We start from the raw sequence: 26,124 nt of genomic DNA, 5'->3' as shown, positions 1-26,124 counted from the left end.
CTTTATTCCCCTTTCCCAGGAGGCATGCTCCTTAATTATGCACAAGTAGGATAAGAAACTTCTCCAGTGTTTTCCCCTACCCCCCACTTCCTCTCCACCGTGTCCAGATGTCACATCAAATCTGAGCACATACAAAAGCTTGAGAGAGGGAGAGGAAAGCTTCCCCAGCTCAAGTCCCAAACCTAAAATATTTATGAAAGGTTGTGACTGGGAAGGGGGATGGAATGGGGAAAAAAAAATCTCTGCAATAACAATCTGCTTCTAACTAACCTCTTTTTGTCTCTACCTCAAGGAGGTACAGCTTTTAAATCAGCAGAGATGCTGCGTGTCACCAGCAAAATACCCTTAGACACAAGTCAGGGCCTGCAGAGTAGGTTATTACTGCCCTTTCCCATCAATGTGTGTTACATTTCCCACAACTTTTTTAAAGCCTATTTTTAATTCTGCAAGTGTAAATTCAAACACAACACATGCTCCAATCACACAACAGGATGAAACCTACTCCTCTGCTCTAAGCAGTAGCCACTGTTTGCTGCCACATAAGAGCAGGCAACAGCCATCTAAGGAGGAAAACATTCAGATTTCCTGCCATGCAGTTGTGCTCTTGCACTTGGATCCATTGTTGAGTTGGCTGAACCGAAGCTCAGGAGAGCTGACAGCCAACCGGAGCAGAAGAATTGCAGCACAAGGGAAAAGACAAACTAGTGTTTCACCCCGCTCAGGATTCTGACAAAACTCCACAGGTCGCCTTTGAGCACGGCAGACTTCCAGCATCACCGAGCCTCCACATGCCCTAAATAAAACTGCCTTTGCACTAGGAAAAAGAAAAATGTTTTTTTAAACTGCCAGATTATGTCAAACAGCCTCTTGTGTAGGTCTAGGCAACAGGATTTGTCAGCCCACACAGACTGTAAGTTTACGGAACCCAAACTCCACATCTGACTTGCCTTATTTCTCAGGGAAATGGCAAGCCAGAGCAAATCCAGTCCTTCAAAACTTAGCATGAAGGCACCAAAAATGACACTTCTAAACCATTAAGAGAACATCACTTACGTGAAATAATTTCAAACAGCTAAGCCCAACAATGGATACAAAATACCTACTTTTTATGTTTCAACACTGGCAAACAATACAAAATATTAAGAAATACAGAATGCAGACTGTGCTTGCTCCAAGGGGAAAATCAGCACCAGCAAAGGGGAGATGGGGGAAGAAGTGGCTAAGAGTGAGGAAGAAGAAAGTGAAACAGCTATGGGTGATAATCACTGTAAGCTTGTAGTACTGTGACAGGGCCAAACAGACCACTGCAACCTTTAAATGGATAACTGAGGCAAAACTGGGTAAGTGTGGAGAAAACAAATGATCGAATGATTCATTTATCTCTATCTGCTTTGAGGGGAAAATTAAGGTTCTTACACAAACACCTTCAATCTAAGGAGAAAGACAGCGACAGACCTTGTTGTGGTCTATCTCAACTTTTACAATAAAATCCACACAATTTTCCAAATGTAGAACTGTGGTCTACCAGAACATCTATTCTCTTGATGTATCCAAACAGTGTTAGGTGGCTGTGGTGTGTGGAACATACTACAGCCTGAGACCAGAGCACGGGAATTGGCTTGTCCAAGGATGAGAAGCAGCGAGGAAAATTGTTTAGAAGAAACTCAGAAGAAAAACCTGGAGTTTCTACTTCCAGTGCATAAATTCTTAGCAATGATTGGTGTCCTCAGACTTCTGCTTGTTGCTTTTAAAACCTTGCAATTGAATTACTATTGAATTACTGCTTATTATGAGAATAGTCCACTCAACTAGTCCACCAATTTGTGCAGAAGTATCAAGCAATATATAGGATATGTAAACCTTTTCTAGATGATATTTTTCACTTTTAAAAACTATTCAGGGGCAAAGGTAAGTCAGGCATCCTCTTACAAGGATGCACAACTGTATACAATCATCCAAAAAAAGCATTCACAGTCTCTTTTCAGTTCTAGAAGTAATAGAGGTTTTTCAATTCAGCGACTTGCCAGGAAAAAACTGAAGAGATTCCTATTCCTTAGGATAATCCTTGACAACATCCAGAATTCTTTCTTCTTAATTTTCCTGGATTCAACAAGAATTTCAATTTTCTCACCTAGCTCCTTAGTGAGCAAGGCTACAGGACTACTATTTGAGTGCAATGTTTTTTGCTATTCACATCTCCAGAAGCTTAGAAACAGTTTCAGCAGAATCTCTTTCTAGGAATGTATAGTCCTCTAGATTAAACCAAAGTATGTAGTGAAAAAAACCAAAAACCCAATGCTTTTCCTTTCCTCATATGAAGTTTTTTACCAGAAGCAGCTAATTTCTTGCTGAACTGCTAAGTTTTTCCTGACATGTTGTCAGATTTCATCAGCAGATAACAACAGCTGATTGTGAAAAATAAGACTATGTATTAAAAAAAAAAATCACAAATTGACACCATGTAATTTTGACATGTGGCAGCCACATTTTCAACAGTCAGGAGGAGAAAAAACCCACAAAACCCACAAGCAACCCACATCACTGTTTTTAATCCAGCATGCTCTATTTCAAGTAGCACGCTCTTGTACGACTCCAAAATGAATAATCGACGTCGCCTCACAGATTCCTCCTGAAGTTCTTTTAAATGAGTACAAAAAGATTTGCTACATGTAGTGGAGCAAAGAAAAGGTTAAGCTGGTCATTCTAAAACATAGGTTACCTGGGGTTAGGCTGAAACAGAATGTTTACCTAAGAGTTCAAGTGGGAAATTACTGTATGCTTTGTCCATAATAGAAACTTAAAACAGATTTCTTTTTTCTAAACAGGTGCAAGCTTTATAGTAAGAGATTTTCAACAAGCTGGAAGCCACCTGAAATAATTAACATTGCCAGTGAATGGTAATCTTGTTGGGGAAAAGTAAAGAGACTCTAGATAAAATTATACTTATTTACACACACATGAGTTATTCCACCTGGAGAACATTCAGACTCCTGAACAGGCAGTTTAAGGATCTTTGAGAACACATAAGAAATCTACAGTGAAATTTTACCTATATTTTTCCATTGTGAGAAAGTCAAATGCCTGGACAGAGGCATTTTTGCTTTCTATTTTATGTAAACTATGGATTTATTCCTGCTGAAAGGAACACCATTCTCATTGGTAAAAGCAGCTATGCTGCTTTCTACTTTCATTTTTTTCCCATCCAACAAGCATATAATGTGGGGACTGAATTCTAAACTAGCCTTATTGTGACTTTAGGGGAAAAGGTACATACAGTAATTTCCATCCCCTTCCACCAATGTCAACAGCCATCCTCAGGCTTTTTAGATTTGTCCTTATGAGACTTGATATTTTCAGTTTTGCCCAATATATAACACCAAACTTACAATACTGCAATCAAACAGACTGATCTACCTAAACTGTAATTCTGGATGATTTCTATTTGTTCAGATTCAAAGCCCAGAAGAAAGGAAGCACACGCATTTGAAAAAAAAATTACCAGCTACAATTCAACATCACAGGTGGCTACAAAAAGACCCCTAGGAATGACAATTAAGGGAGAGGCTTTTTTAATGATGAATATTTGATATTATTTACTTGCCTTAAATTCTCCAATTCCTGTTTCTTCAAAGGCGAAGAAGGAGGAGCTGCAATGAATTTATCCCCTTCATGACTTTTATTGCTAGAATAAAAACAGTGTATTACTATAATAGATAATTTTAAAAAAATCTCAGTGTATTTATTCACTCCATTTAAAAGAACATAAATTCTGCAGCTTAAAATAGAGGGAGTTGAAGTTATTCACAGATTGAGGCACACACTCTTATCCTAACCATTCCATTTGAGAAGGAAGAAGTGGGACACTTGCTGGAAAGGATTTGACTGACAGACCAAACAACCCACACCATTCTTCACAGCCTTGAACTATTTTTGAAGTTCAGTGTAGGATAAGCATTTTTAACTGGAGGTACACAGAATTTGCTGCATTTGTAGCTTGTCTCCTTTTAGCCTGTAAGAAAAGCAGTAAACTAGTTTTCTCTCTAGACCTCTTAAAAACTAGTTACATAAATACTCCAGAAAGATAACCCACAAAATGCTACAGCTTCCTTTAGATTTCTAGCTTCCCTTTATTACAAAATGTTTCTTCTATTTTTTTTCCCTTTCTCCAAATAAAATTCCACTTTCTTAAAATTACACCTTTTTTTTGGGGGGGTAGCATTTGGGGAAGCTATTTCATACTTCTATTTAAGAGGTATGAAAGTTCACCCTCCAATAAGCTGAAAGAACTTCCTGGAATGAGAATTGAAGAGACAGCTAATGGCGATATCTTGGCAGTGAGAGATACCAAGGTCTAGAAAAAGATTTAAAAGAAAATTCAGAATTGAAACTGAATCTGTCCACTTAACAAGAACTTAATTTATGAGTTTCATATCTCTCTATTACAAATAGGTAAGATAACTCCAACGTTCAAAACATACAGCAGAAATCTCCAAGGAATTCATACTCAATACTGCTGTAGAGTACATACTTCATGCCTTTACCAAAAATTAGTTCCAAAAAATACCCTTAGCCACTAAAAGCATTCACTCTTTTCTTATGAATAAGAGAAGAATCTGCCTTAAGAGTCAGCTTGCTCAATTAGTGGATTTGCTTTAAAACCATCCTGTTCAATTAGTGTGATTTTCTTCAAATGCCTTGTATGTTTTACTGTTCTCTCACAGAGGTTCCCTTGTCAGAAGGAACAAATCCTTAGAGAACCTTTCAGAATGTGGCACAGAAATTCAAGAACAGCCTCCTTTGTTGGATATTTTGAAATTGGCAATGACTACTGGAAGATATGAGGGAGTCCTTTCTTTAGCTTTTTTCAGCTGAAGAAGCATCTGGTTTTGAAAGTAGAAGGTAGCAAAGGATCTTCCCATAGAGGGCATGTTTTCCTTTCCTCACTCCAACAAAAATAAACAAAAACTACCCCAACAGAAAACAAAAAAGGAGGTCTTGTCTGAGTAAGGGCCACCATTTTGTTTTCATTACTGCCCCTTAGTGAGCCCCAAAAGCTTAAAAGTGAAGTCCCATTTAAACCAGAGAAGCTTCATCTCAGTGGGCTGCATATACACTTGCCAGAGAACCTCCAACCTTAGTAAAGAGAAAAAGAAAAAAACCCCCTACAACAACCAACCAAACAAAAATAAAAACCCACAACCACCCCTTCCTCCCTCTGACTTTTATAAATCATTTGGTCACTTGACAAGAGAGATTGTAATTGGAAAAACAGGATTATAGAGAGTAGCTTTCAAATATTGTTGCAAACAGTAACAGCCACTGACCCCCAGCCACAGACAACCTCAGAATATACGAGGATGCACCTTGTGCCTACACAACATGGTATGTGTACAGTAAACCCTGCCTTGTGACAAATGCATCTTATCTTCTTAACATTTATCTGTACCCAGGTCTGACAAAACCACCATGTTTTTTCATTACTCTCTAAGTAGTTCAAGTTCTACCACAGAAACTTTTTCCAGATGAAAAAGTATTTTAACATTTACCCTCAAAATGGTCTTTAATGAAAGTGCAGACTGTGATCAAAAGTTATTCTTCAAAAGGAAGTCCAGAATATATGAGATGATGCAATAAATTAAACCACCTTCCTTTATCATACATGCCTACAAATTACTTTTTCTGAGATTTTATTGACAGAAAAGACTTTTCTTAAATTCTTTTCTGCAAAATATGATTTATTAAGCAACAGCTCCATGCTGCTTTCCTACTTACTTTTTAAATCTGGTTTCCCATTTTAATGCAAACACAACAAAGCATACTAGGGCTGATGAATGTCAAACCCGATCATGGGGAAATGTTTACAACTGAGTTTCCAGACATTCAGATATATATTGAATCAAGTACATGGCGCACGTGCGCTCACACACAAAAATCACTGTAACATGAAACTTCACTTACAATTAGAGAAATACCAATATGCCCAGCAGGAGGGTGTGGGAAAACATAACATTTGCAGCACAGAAAAAAAAAGATGGCCAAGGGATAAAATAATTTCACTATCTAATTTAATAAAAGCTGATAGGGATAGGAAGAACCAATTCAGTATTTTATTCCTAAATTTAAACAACAAGCAGCTAAACAATTTCCTTGAACATACCAGCCTTATTAAGAGAATTTACAAATATGTTCTGTTTTTCTGCTGACCAAACAAGGTAAATCACAGACATAGGCCGTCGGCACAGAGTTCCTCTGGACAAAAAGAAGGGCTTATATTCAATTCTGTTTACCTGCATGCTTCACTGCTTTCAGTGTTTTCTGTATTTCCCCCCAGCTGATTATTAGTTTTCGATCCATTTTCCTGCTTGGGCTCCTGTTGATCTTCTGGCAGTAGCAGCAAGGCATTTCTTAGACAAATTGCAGCAAACTCCATGCTAGCTACAGGTATTGCTGAGGACTGCCCATCACTTAAAGAGACACAGAAGTTGACCAATAAGTAGCAATCCTACTAAATTAAAAATAAAAGCAGAGCTCCAAAAATATCTGAATGCAAAGAAAACTTCACCCTAAAAATGTTAAATAACATTTTAATATACCAAATGTAATTTATTAAGATGTAGTATCTTGTTATCTTTACATATTGAGAATACATCACATGCCCAAATAGATTCACTAGATTTTTGATTTCACTTTCTGAAGTTTTACGGCAGAGCAACTAGAGTCTTCCTGCATTTTTCTTAAGTGGATTACTGAAAATATATGTTTTTAAGTGAGAAAAAGAGGACAGATTCAGTTATCTGAAAATAAAATTTACTTATCTGAAATTTTAAGCTTTAATGCTCATCTTACTTACAATAAACACACAGTTAAGCCCTCTGCTGGCTTATCACAGAGGAGGCACAAAATGATGTTTAAGACTCACCAAGCATTTTAGCATGCCTCTCTCTTCACTACATAAATGAACAGTTATTCCACAACAGTTTTAAAATCTCTGATAAACAGATATATATCCTTAACAAAGCTATAAAAACAAAATAAATAACCCATAGAAAACATACTCACTTATAAACAACATTCTGTATGGACTGGGATGCTAGGACTATCTTACGGTGGTAGCCTTGACCTACTATCGATTGCACAATTCCCTTTTTGCTGGGAAGACCTTTAGTCTCTTGTTCTGATGTCTAAAAGGAAAAAAAAGAGCTTAAATATCAAGGCTATTGAATGAGAGCTTGACAAAGTAAGTGAAGGCTGAAAGAAGACCTTGAACCCTGCTAAAATATAAGAATAATGGATACAGTTTTAAATCTAAAGTACAATGAAGGATCAGGCACCTTCTATTGTCTTTGTGTTGCAGAGGGGTTTTATTGCACACAGTGTAAGCACAGATTAGTTCTGACAGCTTGTCTGATAGCCTAGTGACCTAGTTTCTCCTCTGTTTTGAAAGCAAAAGAACAATGAACCAAGTCATATTAAAAGAACTGACAGGATATCTAAAAAGAAATAATTTGATCTGCCACATAACATTCAGACTTGGCACTGTAACGCTTGCCATCTTCTCTCCCTGCTTACACAGCACTCAAAAAGCTCTTTGGAAAAGCTGCTCCCAAACTGTTCCATGGGGAGCACAAAGCTGAACAACAACATATGCAAAGATACATTAAATTAACTTGTTTAATGGATTGTTGAGTATGCAGACACATTCTGGGGGTCAAATGAACTTAAAGTACCCTAATTGTCAGTCCCAAGAATTATCTCTACACCATGTTTACTGGGGTTTGTTTGGCTGTTTTACCGTGAGCCATCTTAACTTCATTGCTAAGTTTAGTGAGTCATTAAGAGTTGCAGTTTTAAGAAAAAACTTATCCTAAATCTGAACTTTCATAGCAGTCATTTTTTCAAAAATTTATCAGAATCCAAAAATAGACTGACATAGTAGCATAGTAGTAAAAATATTGAAATGGTAGCATTTACTGCCAAATAAAAAATACATACACTAAGTTTGGATATGAAGCACATATTTCAAAAAAGGTGTTTGAAATGCAGGTGTTTAAAAGGGAACCTTCTTCCATTCATATTTTATGCTTACAAAATACTAAAGTGGGTGAAAATTAGCTTGAGTGAAATTGCTTTTCTGCATGGCGTTCAGAGCATAAATAAGAATCCATGCTTAGATATAAAGGAATACTGCTGCAAATTGAGTTACAAAGGTCAAATTGAACATATTATTGACTTTAGGACCTCACTTGTCATGTTGCAAATTTAACAATTTAAAGATAGTTTCTCTTTGCCTTTAATATTAATAGCATCCAATTTTTTTTTTCTTTTAAGATTACAAATTTAGGAAACAACCTGGTTTTTTTTACATGAATTCAAGCTCTGGTATACTACACATCATCATAACTATACAGGAAGAAAGCCTCAGGAACCTGGCATAATCTACTACTTTGGCTAGTCTGCAGTGAATAGGGATCCCCATAAGGATCTGTATTTCCCTTTTCCAGACTGCTAAACAATATCCTTGTAAATGGAATCCTAGCTTTGGATTTCTGCCACAAAACCACTAATCCACTTTCATACTCAGCTTTTCACTAGAGATGATCAGATGTGTCTTCTTTACCTATTTCTTGCACCCAGTAGGATTGTTACAGAAAATTGCAAAATTACTATGAAGAAAGCCGTTCTTCCTGCATTTGCTGTTCTTTATAAAACTCAGGCAATCTGACAATGAGCAGCACATACAGAATCACAGTCAGTTCAGTTTTGACCCAATACTCTTGAATCTTCAGTGCTCTGCCTCTGAAATTGGTATACAAGCAAACCTCTGCTATAAAGTCGTATCTTTCTTAAGTTCTCTGAAACAGAGATACCAAAATATGAAGTACTATTCAAATTCCCAAAGGAAAAGTTATTAATTTTTGTAATTGGATAATGTGCAGTAAATAAATGTACAGAGGCCAACCAGAGAGGAAAAACAGAGAATTGAAGGGTGGGGGGAAAATAAAGTGAATATAGCTATTTGCTCAATTCATCGCACACATCCTATGTGAGGAGTGAAATGGGCATACTGTGGGAGTAACTGCATAGGATCATGCAATTACAGACTATATCATCACTCCCCCACACTTAAGGGGTGAATTACACTCTACTTGATTCCCTGTATCTTAATCTCACAGACATACTATTTAGATGCAGTTTTTTCTTCCTGTCCTCAGCCCTCTGAATTTTATCATATGGGTTTATCCTAAGCATACATGGATCAGCAGGTTGAAAACAAGATGTCCCAGAGGACATGCAATATGCCTGCCATCAGCAGGTTTCCACCAACTTTGCCAGGAGAAGAAGGTGAAGACTTAGCAATTAGAGATTCCATTTCCCAGCAGGTGTGATCCCAACAGCTTCAGGATGGAGAAGGCTGATCTCTGCTTCCTCAGCCTCTGTCACTTTCAGGCTACCCACACGACAAAATCTCACCCCACTTAATCTCTAGTGGACAATGAGTGAGGAAACAATGAAACTTCAGATGATCTTTGGCTGCATGAAGAGAAAAAGACCATATGCAAAGAGTTCCCTTCACCTGTTGCAGCTCCAGATTAAACACGTAAAAATACATATACACAAGAAAGAATTAATCTGGATTTACAGAGGTGTTACAACATTACAACATCAGGCCTTCAAAATACACAGCTTTTAACTCTAGGTATTAGTTCTATCTTTCTGTAATCACATGCCATTCTTTAGAAGAATTTTCCAAAGCTACTTACCCCTTTATTGGCAGCAATGCAGCATTCTGCTATTCTCAGCCACAGACGAGGGTTTGAGTGATAGACCTGGACTGCCTCAATCAGGCATTCAAAGGCTGCTAAGGGCCTCCCAATATGCAAGAGCTGAATTCCACAGTTATAGAGCAACTCGTATCGTTTGTTAGTCAGTAGTGTACACATGGGTCTCCCTGAAAATTTTTTACCTGCAGCAAAGGATTATATCATATGCAATGTATATGTGCAGCTCAAGACAGCACAAAACTAAGAGGAAGAAGGAAGCTGTAAGAAACACCCCAAAGTTACCAAAAACCCCTCTCACTGCTGAAATCCACTAGCCTCCCTCTGTAAATTTCTTTAATACCAGAACTGATTTCAAAGACAAATTAATTGTATTCTTAATGAAGATTGAAGTGCATTAAATGCTAACCTCATACGTTCCTTATCACACATGCTAACTGTTATACAATAGTACTGAATCCCAGATTTGTGAGAATACACATCTACACACACTCCAGAGAATACAGATTCCAGAAGAAAGCCACATTGCTGTTAATAAGCATAAAACACTTTCTGTCTTCACATTAATACCTAAGGCTACACTAGGTCCAGGGGAGAAATGGGAAAAAAAACCAACAAAATGCCTGATAGTGAGTATCTTTTAAAGGAAACAAGAAATGAAAACAATTATAATTTCATTATGAAATGAAGACTGAGTGATGAGGCCCTCTATAGTCAGATAGGAGAGGTCTCACATACACAAGCCCTGGTGCTGCTATACTTAAAACACAACAGCAGCAAAATACAATGTGGCTCTGGGACAACACAGAAGGGCATTAACAATCCAGGAGATTCCTGGAGTGTGTTTATGATTTCCTTCTCCAAATGTTGAAGGATCCAATGAGGACAGGTCCTATACTGGACCTCATTCTCACCAACAAGGAGGGGCTGGTTGGGACCATGAAATAGTGGAGTTAAAGATCCTTAGGACAGGAGAAGTATGCACAGCAAGCTCACTACACTGGACTTCAGGCAAGTAGACTTTGGCATCTTTGAGGGTCTGATTGGTACAATACCATGGGATAAAGCCCTGAATGGAAGAGGAGCCCGAGAAAGCTGATTAATATTCAAGGATCACCTCTCCCAAGCTCAGGAGTGATGCATCCCTACAAAGTAAGGCAAAAGTGCCAGGAGGCCTCCTGAACAAGGAGCTCCTGGACAAATACAAATAGAAAGCCTACAAAGGGTGGAAGCAAGGACCAGCAATCTGGGAGGAATACAGAGAAACTGAACCAGGGACCAGGTTGGAAAGGTAAAGCCCTGACAGGATTCAACGTGACCAGGGACATCAAGGGCAATAACAAAATCTTCTATAGATATGTTGGTGATAAAAGGAAAACTAGGGAAAGTGTGAGTCCCCTCCACAAAGAAACAGGAGACCTGGTTACTCAGAATATGGAGAAGGCATCCTTTATGCTCTGATGATTCCACACATTGTCAGCAGAACTATAAATAACCTATGCAAAATAGGTCACAAAAACTATTTTTTGTCATACCTCCCTAACTGATGGACAAAGTTTATAAACAAGAGAGAAGTAATTGTCCTAGCACCATGGTACATCATGAAAAACAGAAAAATAAAGAACATATTTAATCATCATAATGTATTTCTGGAAACAGCAACTACATTCCTACATCAGGTTATCATCAGAATTCTCACCTCTCTTACCCTGCCCTCCACAAAAAGATGGAAGGGGAATTTTGCTGATAATTACTCAAATCTTCTGTTCTCTATTCCTTAGACTTGCCAACCCCTCTTCCACCATCTGTTTTAATCTTTTGCTTACCTGGATCCGAGCTGCCCGTTCCCAGCTGTGCACATGCATTATCATTTTCTTGCAAGGCTTTTTTAAAGTAAAAAATTCCTAAATTGTGCTTTCCCATTGCAAAGTGGATGCAGCCAAGATTGTTCCAGAACATACACCTTAAGCATTCACCTGAGAGAACAAGAAAAGACCATTTTCAGGAAGTGAAAGTTGTTGCTATGCCCACAAAATGCTCCAACCACTTTCTGATGGGTCAGCATATTATGGCAGTCTATGAAAGATGTTTTTCAGTGAGATGTTCACGGGTGACACTGTTATATCCAATATGACACACACATATATTTATACCAACTTAACCATACAAGCAGGAAATGCACTCTTCTTCCTAAATATATGTTCAGGTAACACTGTGAGAGGTTTTTTCTAAATAATAAAGGACAAAAAATTTAACTTGTCACTTATTTGCTTGTGACTGAAGTTTTACAGGGTTAACATGGGTAATAAAGACAAAAGAAAAAAAAAACACCCTAAAAATCCAAATAATCAGACTGTTAGCAAATTAAACAGACATGATTTTAGTCCTAGCCTAGGAAGGCTACTAAATGAACAGTATACTGTGCAAAAAAGCTAATGCAAAAAAGTTATGTGACAGTAAAATTTTCAAAAAATTTTAAATAATCAAGAGAACTTTAAGCATAAAAATTGCCAGAGAGGCCTCAATTCTAGATCTAATAAGTTGCCTTTTGTTTCATTTATTGATTAAGAGACTCAGTCATGAGCCTCGCAAATATAACACAGCTTCATAAATCCATTTTCACAGACAATCCCAGCCTTCTGTAGAAGAATGTTCAATGAAAATCACTACAGTGTTGTGTGAGAGTATGAGAAGAAAGATGAAACACATCCAGCATTATAAATCCATGACTTTCAGGGCTGACACTGTTAAGTAATCATTAATATCCTTAAAATTGCTATCAACAAATAGTCCTATTATACTAGACACTGAAGTACCTGCAGGATAAAGGGTTTTTATTTTACCTGTTTTCATGAAGCCTGGATGTTCGGCAATGTTGGCACTGTTTAAAAGTTTGACAGCTTTACGGTAATTGCCTCTCAAATACTCAAAATTGCTCTTAAGAAAGAGAGAAGGAGCTGACTGTGAAGGAAAAAACAATAGTTAGTTATGTCTTGGTTGATGATTTCTACTGCTAGTGTTATATCACTTCACAAACTTGCTTCTGCTGCCATTTAAAAATAAATGGGTTTAGGCCATGCTACTTTCAAGCACTCTGTCATGAACTTTAGAGAACCCTGTCATGGAAGTGGCTGAGAGCAAAGGATTTCTAACCCGTCCTCTAATACCTTCCTCCTCACACCTCCCCTCCCTGCAGAGTTCCTTGTAGGCTGGGATCTTCCAACACAGACCTCATGATCCAGAAGGCTTTCTGTTAAACTTGCTTTCCAGCAAGACATAAGCCTCCAAAAAATGTCAACAAAAAGGAAAAAAACCAACTCCAAAAAATGCCCACATATCCCAGAATTAATCCTTTATAAATTGGTTTAAACTACCAATTACATCAAAGTTTGGAATATGCAAAACATCTATAGTAAACTAAAACTTATTTCATTTCAATTATAAAGAATGCTGAACCTGTTTATTATATAGTGTTTCACTGTTATTTTGGCACCACAAGGCATATCTTTTTAGAAACTGAAAAGAGCACAAATAAGAAAATTCTACATAAATTCCATTTGCACAGATATTATAAACCCAACTGACTATAAAGAATTACTTCAAACATCCACCTTCAATAAGAACTTTTCTTGTAAAGAACATTGCCAAATTCAGTTTTAAGATACAGAACACATCTAGATTTGAAAAACAACAGTCTTAAGAATACTTACATTCCCAGCTGTATTCATAACAGACTTGATCTCCCTTTTGCATGCTTTTAAAGACTTCATCTGGATATAGGCTCTCACCTTATACTGTTAAAAAATTAAATTTGTTAAATAATACACAATAATTTCTGCAGGTTTGCAAGACAAACTGTATCTAGATATTTACTGCAGAATATTTTATATACATTTTAAAAATAGGTAGCAAAAAGCTATTCAAAAAGTCTTCACAAAAAGAAATTTTATTCAGACTTTAAACACCACATTTATAGAGTTTGTATTTACAATAAGCAGATGAACCCTTTGTTCAATGGCCAACAGCTGCTCCATATTCAAATACAGATATGAGCACTTAAAATGACAAACTAATTAAAATAATCTAACATTTTAAACCCAGACATTTACCTACTAAACTGAAGGTAAGTGAATGCTTACAGAGAAGCACTCTGATTCTTCACATATTTTTCATCAGAACAGTACAGTGAAATAAAACCTCAGCTGATTTAGACTGTTGGAGTTTGAACAGACAATTTCAATGCAGCAAACTGCCATGTAAGGGACTGCCATGTCAGGGACGGAAATGGTGGTGATGGGGGGCAGGATGTCAGGTCAGTATTTCCTGTACATGCATCTTACAAAAAAGAAGACTTAGATAAATTCATTTTTTGTTTTACAGCAAGGAGAGAAAGCATCATAATTTGGGCTGAACTGGTTTTGAAGGAGATGACACTCAGATCTAGAAAACCCTTGAAGAAATATTCTTGTATAAATAACATGCAGACCCTTACCTGATGTATCTTAGATTTAGCAACTTCTATTAAAGCTCCACTTTCAGCTTTTTGATTCGAGGAATCTTTATTGGTATTATTACCTGACTGTCAAAAAAAAAAAAGGAAGCATTACTGTTAGTCACCTTTTAAATTCAGTTGACAGATTCAACTCACATGAAGAAAAATAAGTATTTAATAGTATTAATAATAATATTGTTTGAGTATTTAATATATACCAATATACACACATATATATACCAATATATACACAATGTGTATATATACCAAAATATATACATCCCACCAGAAACTAACTTGAGTTTAACAATCAAAACCCACAAACCACACCAGCCTTTGAAGAGCTGAATTCTGTACTAACATTAGTGTTACACTATGTTGCTCTGCAGTTAAGAAGAATTCTTTTGCCTAGAAGGATGACATGCATATTCTAGAGTACCTCTTTAATACTTCCTTCAGTAGAATTACTATATACTTAAAGAGAGAATATTTTATCTTAAGTGTGACATTCCATCAACAGGAAAACACTGAAATGCCATCTCTTCACTTCCAAGCTACCACTGATTCTACTGATTTTTCCAAAAGGCACATGAAAGATTTCATCTGAAAGTGTGCCTCATACTTTCAGATACTGTGTAAAAAAGATACTTAATTTCCTATCCTATGCTGTGCAACTCAGTTCCTCTGACACTGACTTCCCTTTCAAACTTAGGGTCTCATATGGTCATAGTCAAAGACAAGCAATAGTTGACCCAGGAGACAACTGTTTTTCCAATGCAAGTCTCTGACTGAAGAAAAACATTTTAGCTCCCTGGAGTAAGAAAAAAGGGTGAAAAAGAGGGAATAAACAGCTGTTGTACACAATTAACTCAGTCACTAAAATATTTAAGCTGCTGTCTAAAGTTACAGGTGACCTAACATAGTCTTATAATTCCAAAGTCTATCAAGATACTAATTTTGGACTGAACTAAAGCATACTTCTGATAAAGATTTAAAAGCATTTGTATGATTTTTAAGCCTACCTCATTTTTTCCATTCTTGCTGTTATTGTTGCCCTGTGAAATCATTTTTTCCAGAACAGCAAGCAGATGCAAGGCTTTCTCAGCTTGGTAAGTTAACAGGTATAAGTCTACAAGCAAGAAGCACACAGCCTGGGCAAACTTCTCTTCTGCAAAAAGCAAAGAAGAAAAAATTTTGTTTTACAGCTCTAATACCAATCCTTCCAAACATGGATGGAAAAAAAACTACTGTAAAGTGCCATTTATGCAACATTATGAGAAAAATCAATATATTACATAAGAAAAAAAAAAGCAGCCATGTCCAACCCACAGCTAAGTATATGCACTGAAAAGAAAGCTAATTTATTAAAATAGCATCAGCATGAAAGTACAGACTAAAGACAGCTTAACAAGTATTTCATGTTCATAGGTTCTGAGAACTGATTTAAGTAGATTAGCACCGAAGTTGCAGCATCCAAACAGACAGAGCTGCATGCAGATGTAGAATCCCACAGACCTCACAAAGATTCTGTAAAACACATCTGTTTAGCTGACTTCACAGAGTAAGTCCCAATTATGCATATTGATAACTGGGAGGAACTGAAGCAGGAATACAGCAGCATTTACTTAACTTATTGAGACCCACACACATACATCCTTCAGCCTTCTCACTTATAAGATTTAACAAGGATTATGAAATTATTTCGTGCAACTATAGTAATTCTACTACACAAAGTATCATAGCTTATAAAAGTTGCAGACTTTGTATTCAGATATAAGTACATACAATTATGTATGACCTAATAAAGGTATTTAAAAATGAGTGCCCTGAAAAACAGATACCCACCTATGAAGTCACATGATGACTCAAAAAAAATTAAATTAGATTTAAAATAATTTCATTAGCTTGTACATTATTATTTAAATTGAAAGAATCCATTTCAGTTTCATAGCACTTGTCTGCTAAAGCTCTCTGAAGCACCTTCCCCCAGATTTGTCTGTTGTCCTTGATATAAGTAAAACATATTCTTCATTTCAAACCCTACCGAATTTCTTAAAACCATATTAGACAAATTACAAATGACTTGTCTGATAGTGAAAAAGACTGAATTGTCTTTCTGTCGTTCTTGAATGGACAAGATTCTTCTTTCTACCTACATACCAAAAGGCTCTATGAACTGGTACAGCTTCTCCCCGACAGATATAGCTTCAGTATACTGACGGAGATGGTACAGGATAACAGCTTGATTGTAGTACAGCATACTGTTCTCAACATCATCCAAACCATCCATTTCTTCAACAACAGAGTGAACCTGAAAAAATCCCACTCATTTCATTAAACTTTCAGTACCTATGATTTTAAAGTATCAGGTATTTAAAAAAAAACCTCCAAAGCTATGAATTTCTCTAAAGGCAAATTGTAACTTACTGACCTAATAAACTTCATTGTTGCTATAAATTAACACAGCAAAAAAAAAGGTACAATGAAATACAAAATTATCAATTGAGTAGTAAAGTAATATTTTCACTTTTTTATTATTTCACAAACCATTCCACGTTAAGGAATTTTCTACTGAAAGAACATAGCAGGTCCTTCTATTGTTATAATCTCAGACCAATTTCAACAATAGTTAAAAACACAACTACAAAAACTGTCCTACAAGATTAAACTGACTCAGATGTTTAAAAGTAATGTTACTTTCTTATTTTGTTAAATCTACGGGACAAGGGGCAGAAGCTTTACTCCCACTTCACCGAAAGACCCCACCATCATTAATGGTACTCAAAATCAAGTACCATGTCAATACAGTTGCATTACCTGGTTTTTCAGCTGGTTAAGGGTTTGTCTCAAATTGTCCGTGGTAGTCTGATTACTTTTACAGAACTCTGCAACAGCAGTATTCAAAGTTATTTTGTAGTCATCTTTGTTTATGTCTTGAAGGGTATTTAGGTGTTGTAAACAAGCATCATAGTTTCCAGCCTGTAAATTGCACACATACCAGAAACATGCATTAGAAGATAGTCTTTCCTTTATCAATACAAGCGAACTAAATGTGTATACACATATTTCATTATTTATGCAGATTAACGTGGATGAGAAGCAAGTCTAAATGTTGAAGCCATATCCAAACTTCAAAAATAATTTGGTGGTGTAAGGACAAATTAAGTAGCTGATTACTATTAACAGATGTTTCCATGAAAAGTGTTATTCTCATTTCTCTTATCATATTAAGTTTCAAGACTCTGTTTCCTCAGTTTTCATAATCTTTCCCCATCCCATGAACACTGAGCAGCTGCAGTTGCTTACACAAGTTCCAGCCCAACATTTTATGTTCAGTCTTCAGTTCATCTGAATATATAGTAATTTACAATTTAATCTACAGAAGTTAGCTCAAGAGAGATTGGAAAAAGAAAGTGTCACCTTCCCAGAATACGTTTAAGAAACATTTTTACAAGCCTTAGCTGTTGGATGAAGTATTCAATCACCTAGGAATGCCTAACAGAAACTAGGAGCAAAGCATGATGCTCCACTGATGTGTGATCTAGTGGAAAAATCCCTTTCTTTCATCACAGGAGGACTTTAGTGGCATCAAGGAATGAAAGAGAAACTCCTCACTCATTAAGCCCAGATGATGCTTCACTTTAAACTGCTAATTTCCTACACAGAAATAATCACATTCACTTCTTCCATATCAGAGTTACTTCCAATGTGGTCATAAGCAGATGCATTTCCATCTCTGTCAATGGTTCACACCCAAAAGCTAAGCTCTGGAGTACCACCCTCCACCTACTCCTCCTTTTCAGGTGCTGTTCCACACAGCTTCTCCTGGACTGCTGAATAATTTCCTATTAAGGGCAGAATACAACAGAGAAGAGCTCTGGGGTTCTTCTGCTCTCCCCAAGAAAGCTGCCATTCTACAGCTCCTTTCCATGGAACCACTCCAGTTCCTTCAGTCTCCCAGGCAGGCACAGTTATATAACTTAGAGAGACGTAGCAGGACACTGACACATTTTCACAACTCTAAGCACCAACAGCATGGATTGCCTTTTGATCATGTGCACGAACACAGGAACTTGCAGCTCAACTGCTGGCATGCTCTTTAGTTGAGACAGTTCATCATCCAGTGGTTCTCTTCCTGTGCTCACACTTGGAGCTTCTCTTCAGTAGGAGCTTCCAGATCACAGCAACAAGGCTTCTAATCATGGCTGGACTACAAAGCTCGAACCTTTGAATGCTCAGAGGTTATTTGGTGATGTTTTTCATCAGCTAACAGTCCTTTATGCCACTCTACTAGATAGGATCTAGACTATAATACCCAATTCTATAAGAATTCTGTCAAGACTGAAACTGGGCATGTAATATGATAAAGCAGGATGCAAGGCAGCCCACAATGCTATCTGGAGCTACTCAATGGCAAAAAATTGGCAAACAAGGCATCAAATTAATTCTGCTCACATCTGTTGCCGCCTCACGCCATGAACTCAGGGAATTCTCAAAGCAAGAAAGAACTTGACAAGATAAACCAAATACACTGGACCAGGATAAAAGTAAAGATGAAATCATTAGCAGATCAAAAGTATTTTAGACATTTAGATATGTGGGCAAGGATCAAATGCCACTGATTAAAATGTTATTGAAAAAAGAGTAATTGAGCTAGACAGCATTCAAGGAGACATCAGAGAACAACACAGTGTTAAGAACCAACCATAGGCACTTAATGTAGCAAAATGAGTGAAACATAGAAGTACTGAGTGAAACATTGAAGCAAGAATCTCAAAAGACAACACTTAAATTCTTCACTGATTTATTTCACAAATTTAAAACTGAATTTAAAGCAAAGCATTTTGGAGACAGAGATATAATTGAAAGGAAAAGCAGTTATACTTCCTGTCACACTACATAAAAATAGGCAAAATACAAAGAAAGAAATAAACTGAAAGACCTGGTACCTGAACTTTAACACAGAAGAAAAAAAATCTTCCAAGAAACATAAAACAAGTAGTAGATACTGCCTGTAGGTGTTACACATTCAGAAATGTTTTATTGCAAAGTGACGGGACATTATACAACACTTTTTGTGAAAGAAGATAGTATAGCATGATGCTAAAACACAAGCGTTTGTTGCACTGCTGTCTTTTAAACACATGAGGTCCCTTTAAACACTAACACACCATTTTTAGCTTGATGTGATTAATTCTTCCAAGAGATCATGCATTCCCAATGCTGATGCAGAAGAGAAGCCTCATATAGCTTTTAAGGTTACTAAGTTTTGAGAATCAAAATTAAAAGTGCTCTTGTTCAAGTATCCTGTTCAGTCTTCTCACATCCCAGCAGATAGAAAAGGCATGTGCTGTCTTTATAACACAACTAGTGCTATTTTTGAACATCCTCTTAATGCATTTGCAGTTGTATTAAGAAAACAGGAAAAACAATCACACAATCCCACTTAGCAGTAATGTGGTAACTTAGAAGTCTCAGAGTCTGACTTTGTCTTACCTGAAAAGCTTGTAATGCACTGCTCGACAATTCCTTTTCCTGATCAGTAATCCCAGAAGTACCTGCTCCTTCATGTTTTTCAGTACCTTGATCTGTAAAAGTGAACAGATTACAACAAAGCTTGCAAGTGTGATAACAGCTGTGCAGCTTAAAAACTTTGTTTCTTCCAGTCTTCAAGGTCCTCCTCCCAACACAAGTAATTTTCTAGATAACTGTAGCAGTGTCCCTACTACACTACCTATATCCCAAGTTACATCTCCTACCACAACATATCAAGTTATTCTGTACTCCTAGTGAATTCCTCTCCATGAAATGTAAATTATGGTGCTCAATGAACAACCAAAGTTAACTGACAACCCATACATTTTAGATTTCTCTTTAAAGCTGCAACCATACACTAGGATTGTCTTATTTTGCTCAAAAGTCAGCAGTGAAGGCCATACATCATGAAATATGTACCACAGTGGGTTAGATGAAAATCCACAGAAAATCCTGTATAGTGCTTCCTAAACAGCAAGCAAGGAATACTCTAGGGTGCAACAAAAACCACAGTAAACACTGGAACTTCCCCACAGCTCCCTACTTTGGAAGAATATCTCCCCAAATAAGAGGCTGCACTTGAACCATCATTGTTAATAATCACTGACAAATCTAGTATATTTTTTTAAAAACCACTCTATACTTTTGTATTCTTCCATATACTCCATCAAATGCTGTCTGGTGATTATATTGCAAGGCACAAGCACATGCTGCCTGCTCACTTTTTCAGCCTCACTCCAAATCTTACAGATATTCCTTTCAATCACATCTCTTCCAATGTGAGCAGGAGCAGTCTACTCCCCATCTTCCTCACATTTTTTTCCCAGAATCTTCTCCAGTTCCACCACACCCTTTTCCAGATTAGGACAAGAACAACACGTAGCAACTATGATGCTGGCCCCTTTATGCATTTATATAGCAACGTAACAAGGTTTTAATTGCCTTCAATTTTTTACACTGAATTCCTAATGATTTATGGTGCAGTCACTATTGAGCATATTTTCAGAAAGAAGTCTACTAAATCCTTTTGTCATCATGTAATTAAGAATTCAGTGAAGTTGCATTAAAAAGCACAGTACACACATTCCATGTCAAAGAAACTGAAAAAAACCCTCCAGTAAGCCCTTCCTTGTGCTGAACATAAACTACTGAGAAAAAATAAAACAACCACACAACCACCACACTGGAGGAAGTATTTCTAGGAGCATTAATTAATGTGCTAGAACATACAAAAATCATTTCATGTTTTTGAAACAAAGACTTTATAAACCAGCAATGGTTTCTGCTTCTGCAGAAAAGTATTTCTTGAATTTCACAGTGGAAGATCTGCTCTAAAACACGTTTTGCTATCTTAATAGATTATGTAGGCTATGTAAACTCAATGCCTGCTTTCTCTTCCCTGTAATTCAGAGATATAATGCAAACTCCACTCATTGTTCACTTTGAACAAATGAAAACACTTAGATGTGAGCTCCTCTGCAAAATCCATTCCCCATCACCACCAATATATCTGGATCTTCTACTACTGACCATGAAAATTTACAAATATTGGACAGTCATAAGGGGCAGTCAAACCTCAGAAGATTAATCATACAATATCCTCAGTAAGAACAAAACAGACTTAGTAATCTACTAAGTTTGTGCCTGTTGCTGGGAAATAGTGAGATTCCTTCCACCTGCAATAATAATATTGCCCCCTGCAAATGAGCAAGAATTGTGAATATTTGATTGGGACTTTCATCCTGCATTAAGATATCAACAAAGTAGAGATTTTAAAATCTCAACAAATCTTACACCGGCAAGAATAACCCACTCTCGCTTGGGCAAAATTCAGGGTTCAGCAATTTCAGTACTCTGGAGGGATGGACCTTCAAGGGCCTACACCTGCTATGAAATCTGACTGCATAATGCATTGATCAACACCATTTGCACTGCCTTGTCCTTCAAAAGGAAAGGCAAAAGAGAAATTTAAACCACAAAAAAGCTCAGAACATTTCTGATGTGCCAAAAGCTTTCCACAGTGAAAGAGGAAAGGAACAGGAAGTACCTCTGCTTCAACCTAAATACAGCATAGATCTGATTCCAGCTCTAAACCTTGTGATTATACAGATGAACTAAAAGCTCTTACTCTTTAGAACAGCAGCAAGTAATCAAATGCATCTTCCCTCAAACTTTCATGCTAACAGTGGCATTATCAGTTTTACTTGCTCAGCATGCCTGTCAGATTGTGCTGGTAAAGGTAACCACAGTGCAGAGCCTTGAGGCTCTAAAGCTTTTGAAGCTGATAACACTTAATCTGATTAGATTCCTCACACACAGGTTTACCTAGCAGAGAGCCATCAACTACCAGGTACATTACTGATTATTGCCTTTGTATGCAGACCAGCATCTCAAAGGAAGTCTGAATTCTGAAGTAAAATGACTTCATTGAAGTGACAGATAAATCAAGAGATACTTGTCTAAGGTCTGCCATAAAAACTACACTTACATAGCTTGGTTGATGTAAGGAAAAATCAGGACAGGTCTCCAAATTTCACTCTCTCTAAACTTGTTGGTACATTAAACAAACACAAACAAATCCAAAACATAAAATGAAGCTGGAGACTACTTTAAGCAAAACCAGAGCTGTCTCTGTAATCCAATCAACTGCACCTACTAGCACTCAGTAAACAAAGCAGACTTGTGAAACTTGAACTGGAAGCTTATCAAGAAAAATCCAGCTGATGTAGTTCACAGTATAGCTCCTTCCTTTGAAAAAAGTGTGACAAAACACTTTGGCTACTCTGTACCCTTTCTGTCCAAACACACCTGAAACTTGTTAAAGACCTAAAAGCCACTCCAGACTAATGTGAGACTGCCATTGTTGTTTAGACTGGGATCTACTGCTTCAGCTGATCTTTGCTATCAGAGATCCCTCCAAGAGGAGTCACCGGAAAGCTGGCTGGCACAAAGTACTGAACAGAACCCACCAATTCCACTGAAGTGGCAGGGGTGGTGGGGAGGGAGTGTTCCTGTTCTCTTGGCTGCAAATGGCTATCCCAGTGCTTGCAAATACAACTATTACTTCCATGTTCCTTGAAGCACTTGAAAGTGAAACAGGTAGGAAACTTGTTCCCTGGCAAAAGAAACAGCATGCCTTGCTCACTTGGGCCCCCTGACCTCTGGCATTCTTGCAGAACTGCACGTGGTGTAGGTAACACACGGCACACCGGTCATCTCCAATGTGCTCCCATCTGTACAGCAGCCACAACTATCAGCTGAAATATCCAGAGCACTGCAGATTCTCTACTTCACAAGTGAGATAACTTGATTCATCTCTGGAATTTGTATTTAAATATGGACCTGTTTGCTTAACTTTTCATTTGTCCAACCTTCATGAGTGCAGACCAACTCTAACACTAAAACTTGTGTAGGTTCATGATGAGGGGCAAAAGGGGCAACCTCAAAAAGGATTTAAAAATCAACTGCTCAGATTTTGATCTGGAGGAAGCTGCTGCCCTGAGCTGGAAGTTAAAGAATCAAGCCAGGAGTTATCTTCCTAGCTATCAATCCTGGGGCTGAGCAGCAGCAACACTACATCACAGAGGCTGGTTTGCTGTGTACAAGCAGGAAGCTGCTCCTGCTGGAGAGGGTGCATCATGGTGGACAGCAGAACTTCAGGAAAACTGTCTCTATGGCAGGAGAACAAGGAAAAGTATGAGACTGCCACCTGAAAAGGAAGATTGCTCTCCTCACAGGCTCGCTGCCAGAATTTCATAAAAGCAACAAAAGTCACATCTCCCACATACACATACCTGAAGACACCTGAGAGTGACTGCAATCATTATCCTTCCCATACCTGCTCTCCGTTTCTCCAAGGACTGCTGTTCCTGAGCTCTCTTGTTCCTATGCCCTGCAAATTACATCTTGTTGAACACCAGAGCATCTCTGGCAATATTTTTGATTTCCAAACTCTTCAGGCAGAGGGATAATCTCTTTCTTGAAAGGGGAGGAATCTATCACATGACTCTTGCTCCAAAAGAATTTTGAAGGGTATGAAGCCCAGCCACTGTCCAGCCATTACAAGATAACAGCTGTGGCACCAAGACTTATGTTTTAATTTTTGTATGAAGCCCTTCACTACCAGTATAGCTACAATAGGCTTCTTTGGTGGTGTGCAATAAAAAACAAACATTTCTCAGTGAAAAGCTACCTGTAGCTCGCTGCCATGAACAAGTGCAGCATGTAGAATATCTTGCCATAGCTCACATCTTTGATTCATTTGGCACATACTTTCTTTTAGAAAGTAAAACTGAAAAGTTCCTTCAACACTTCAAAGAACATCAACAAAAAAGTATTAAAAACTTGATGCCAATTTTAGCAGTCACTTACAGTTCTTATAAATAAACATGTGATAGTTTTGTAAACATCACTCAGTGCAGTATACTTATTTTCCCTGTAATTTTTTTTCCCAAATACTGAAGCATTTCATATTTAGTATCCAGAGGAAAAAATGCTTAAGGTGATTTTAAATAATGCTCCCTCCACATGAAAACAACTAGGAAAAAAGGTGACCAGAAACAAGACCAGAAGGAATGGCATGAAACTGTGTCAGGGAGGTTTAGGTTGGATATTAGGAAAAGATTCTTCATTCAGAGAGTGTTTGAGCACTGGAATGGGTTCCCCACCTGGCTCAAGCCCAACAGAGTCCAACAAGTGTCTGGAAAACACTCACAGGCACATGGTGCGATTCTTAGAGATGTCCTGTGCAGGGCCAGGAACTGGAATTTGTTAATCTTTATTGGTCTTCCAACTCAGGATATCCTACACTTCTATTAAGCAGACCTATACAATTCTAAAAGTAAGGCTTTCCTCCATATCACCCTCTTCTCCATCCCCCCAAGAGCTGACATCTGACAGGATGACCTTTCCTGCAATGAAGACTTCTTGCATGACGGGGAGTTGTACAGGATATGGACAAGCAGTAGTTTAGCAGTGCTAGAGAGCAACTGTATTTGAGATTTATTCTGTCTGTTTACCAGAACATGGCTTATGTTTTAGCCTCGGTGATTTCTCTCTGCAGTGTCTGTTCAGGCCCGAGTTCAGTGAGGACGCACTCATCCCCTGAAACCAAAGCAGCATCCCTGAGGGAATCAGACTGCCCTCCAGCGATTAAGCAGCACCACCAAGAGTTATAACCTCCCTCGTACCTCCTGCACGCCCCAGTTTAACAAAATAACCCAGAAGCTCGACTTCTGTAGGGGTTATTAAGCTCTGAGTGACACAAACACACAACACCCCCTCCCGGCCATACGGACATAGGGCCCCCCCAGAGAGCCCTTCCCGGCCAGGAGGGGGCACCAGCTCAGCGCCGCTTGCCGAGGGCACGGATGGCCCGGTGCGCACACGGCCCCGCCGGTGACCCGCAGGTGTCACGGGGGCCCCTCACACGGCCCCGCGCCCGCGGGCACTACCTCTTCGGCGGAAGGACACGGCGCACAGTCGCAGGGGCGGCTTTCCCCCGGCGGCGCGTGTCCCTCCGCGCCGGGCGGTGCAGGCCGGGGGCGGGCACGGCGGGGCCGCGGCCGCTCCCCCGGCACTCACCCGCAGCCTTGTCCGCCGCCATCTCCGCCTCGGCCGCAGCTCCGTGCGGGACCGCGTAGCCCGAGAGCGCCGGTAGTTGTCGAGAGTCCCCCGCGCGCTGCGCCACAGGCACTGCCCGACCGCCGCCGCCACCAACCGGCCACTGCCCCCCGGCGCTACTTTGCCGCCGCTGCCCTGCGCGCGCCGGGCCCGCCCCGCCGGTTGCGCCGCCCGCCCCGATTCGCCCGCCGCTTCCGGGTTCCCGGCGCACCCGCGACGTCCGGCGGTTGCTGGGGCACCGCGGATGTGACGCCAGGACGCGGCGGGGGGGAGGGAGAGGCGAGCGAGGCGGGGCCGCCATGTTGGCGTGTGAGGGCCGCGGTGCGGCGGTGCGCGCTCCTCCCGCGGCACGGAGCTCGCCGGCAGCTGCCGGCCGCTGTCTCGAACGGGGTTTGTCCTTTCTACCCCGGTCAGACGTGCCGGCTCTAATCAATGGATGTAAATATCTAAAGGTGGGGTGCCAAGAGGATGGAGTCAGGCTCTGCTCGGTTGTGCCAAGCAATGGGACAAGAGGCAACGGGCAGAAACTCATCCGTAGGAAGTTTCACCTGAACATGAACTACTTTACTGTGTGGGTGACCAAGCACCTTAACAGATTGCCCAGAGAGGCTGAGGAGTCTCCGTCACCGGGGATATTCAAATCCCCCTGGGCACAATCCTGTGCAGTGTCTCTAGGATGGTCTTGCTTGAGCAGGG

General features: G+C 39.0%; 1 protein-coding gene across 1 annotated transcript in view; it reads right to left on the bottom strand.

Annotated features, from left to right (window-relative positions):
* CNOT10 (CCR4-NOT transcription complex subunit 10) overlaps positions 1-25,553 on the bottom strand; it is a 32,645-nt gene extending 7,092 nt beyond the window's left edge. Inside the window, exons 1-13 of the mRNA XM_066555683.1 lie at positions 25,390-25,553; positions 19,768-19,859; positions 17,089-17,250; positions 16,432-16,582; positions 15,294-15,439; positions 14,272-14,358; positions 13,490-13,573; positions 12,623-12,740; positions 11,606-11,755; positions 9,762-9,964; positions 7,060-7,181; positions 6,288-6,464; positions 3,602-3,682 (exon numbers count right to left, since the gene is read on the bottom strand). Of these exons, the coding sequence (XP_066411780.1) occupies positions 3,602-3,682; positions 6,288-6,464; positions 7,060-7,181; positions 9,762-9,964; positions 11,606-11,755; positions 12,623-12,740; positions 13,490-13,573; positions 14,272-14,358; positions 15,294-15,439; positions 16,432-16,582; positions 17,089-17,250; positions 19,768-19,859; positions 25,390-25,411 (1,595 nt within the window). The 5' untranslated portion in view covers positions 25,412-25,553. The remainder of the gene's footprint in view (positions 1-3,601; positions 3,683-6,287; positions 6,465-7,059; positions 7,182-9,761; positions 9,965-11,605; positions 11,756-12,622; positions 12,741-13,489; positions 13,574-14,271; positions 14,359-15,293; positions 15,440-16,431; positions 16,583-17,088; positions 17,251-19,767; positions 19,860-25,389) is intronic.
* Between the last annotated feature and the right edge of the window lie 571 nt (positions 25,554-26,124).

The sequence above is a fragment of the Molothrus aeneus genome, chromosome 1 (genome assembly GCF_037042795.1).
Source record: "Molothrus aeneus isolate 106 chromosome 1, BPBGC_Maene_1.0, whole genome shotgun sequence".
Lineage (NCBI taxonomy): Eukaryota > Metazoa > Chordata > Aves > Passeriformes > Icteridae > Molothrus > Molothrus aeneus.
This window is presented reverse-complemented; position numbering and strand designations above follow the sequence as displayed.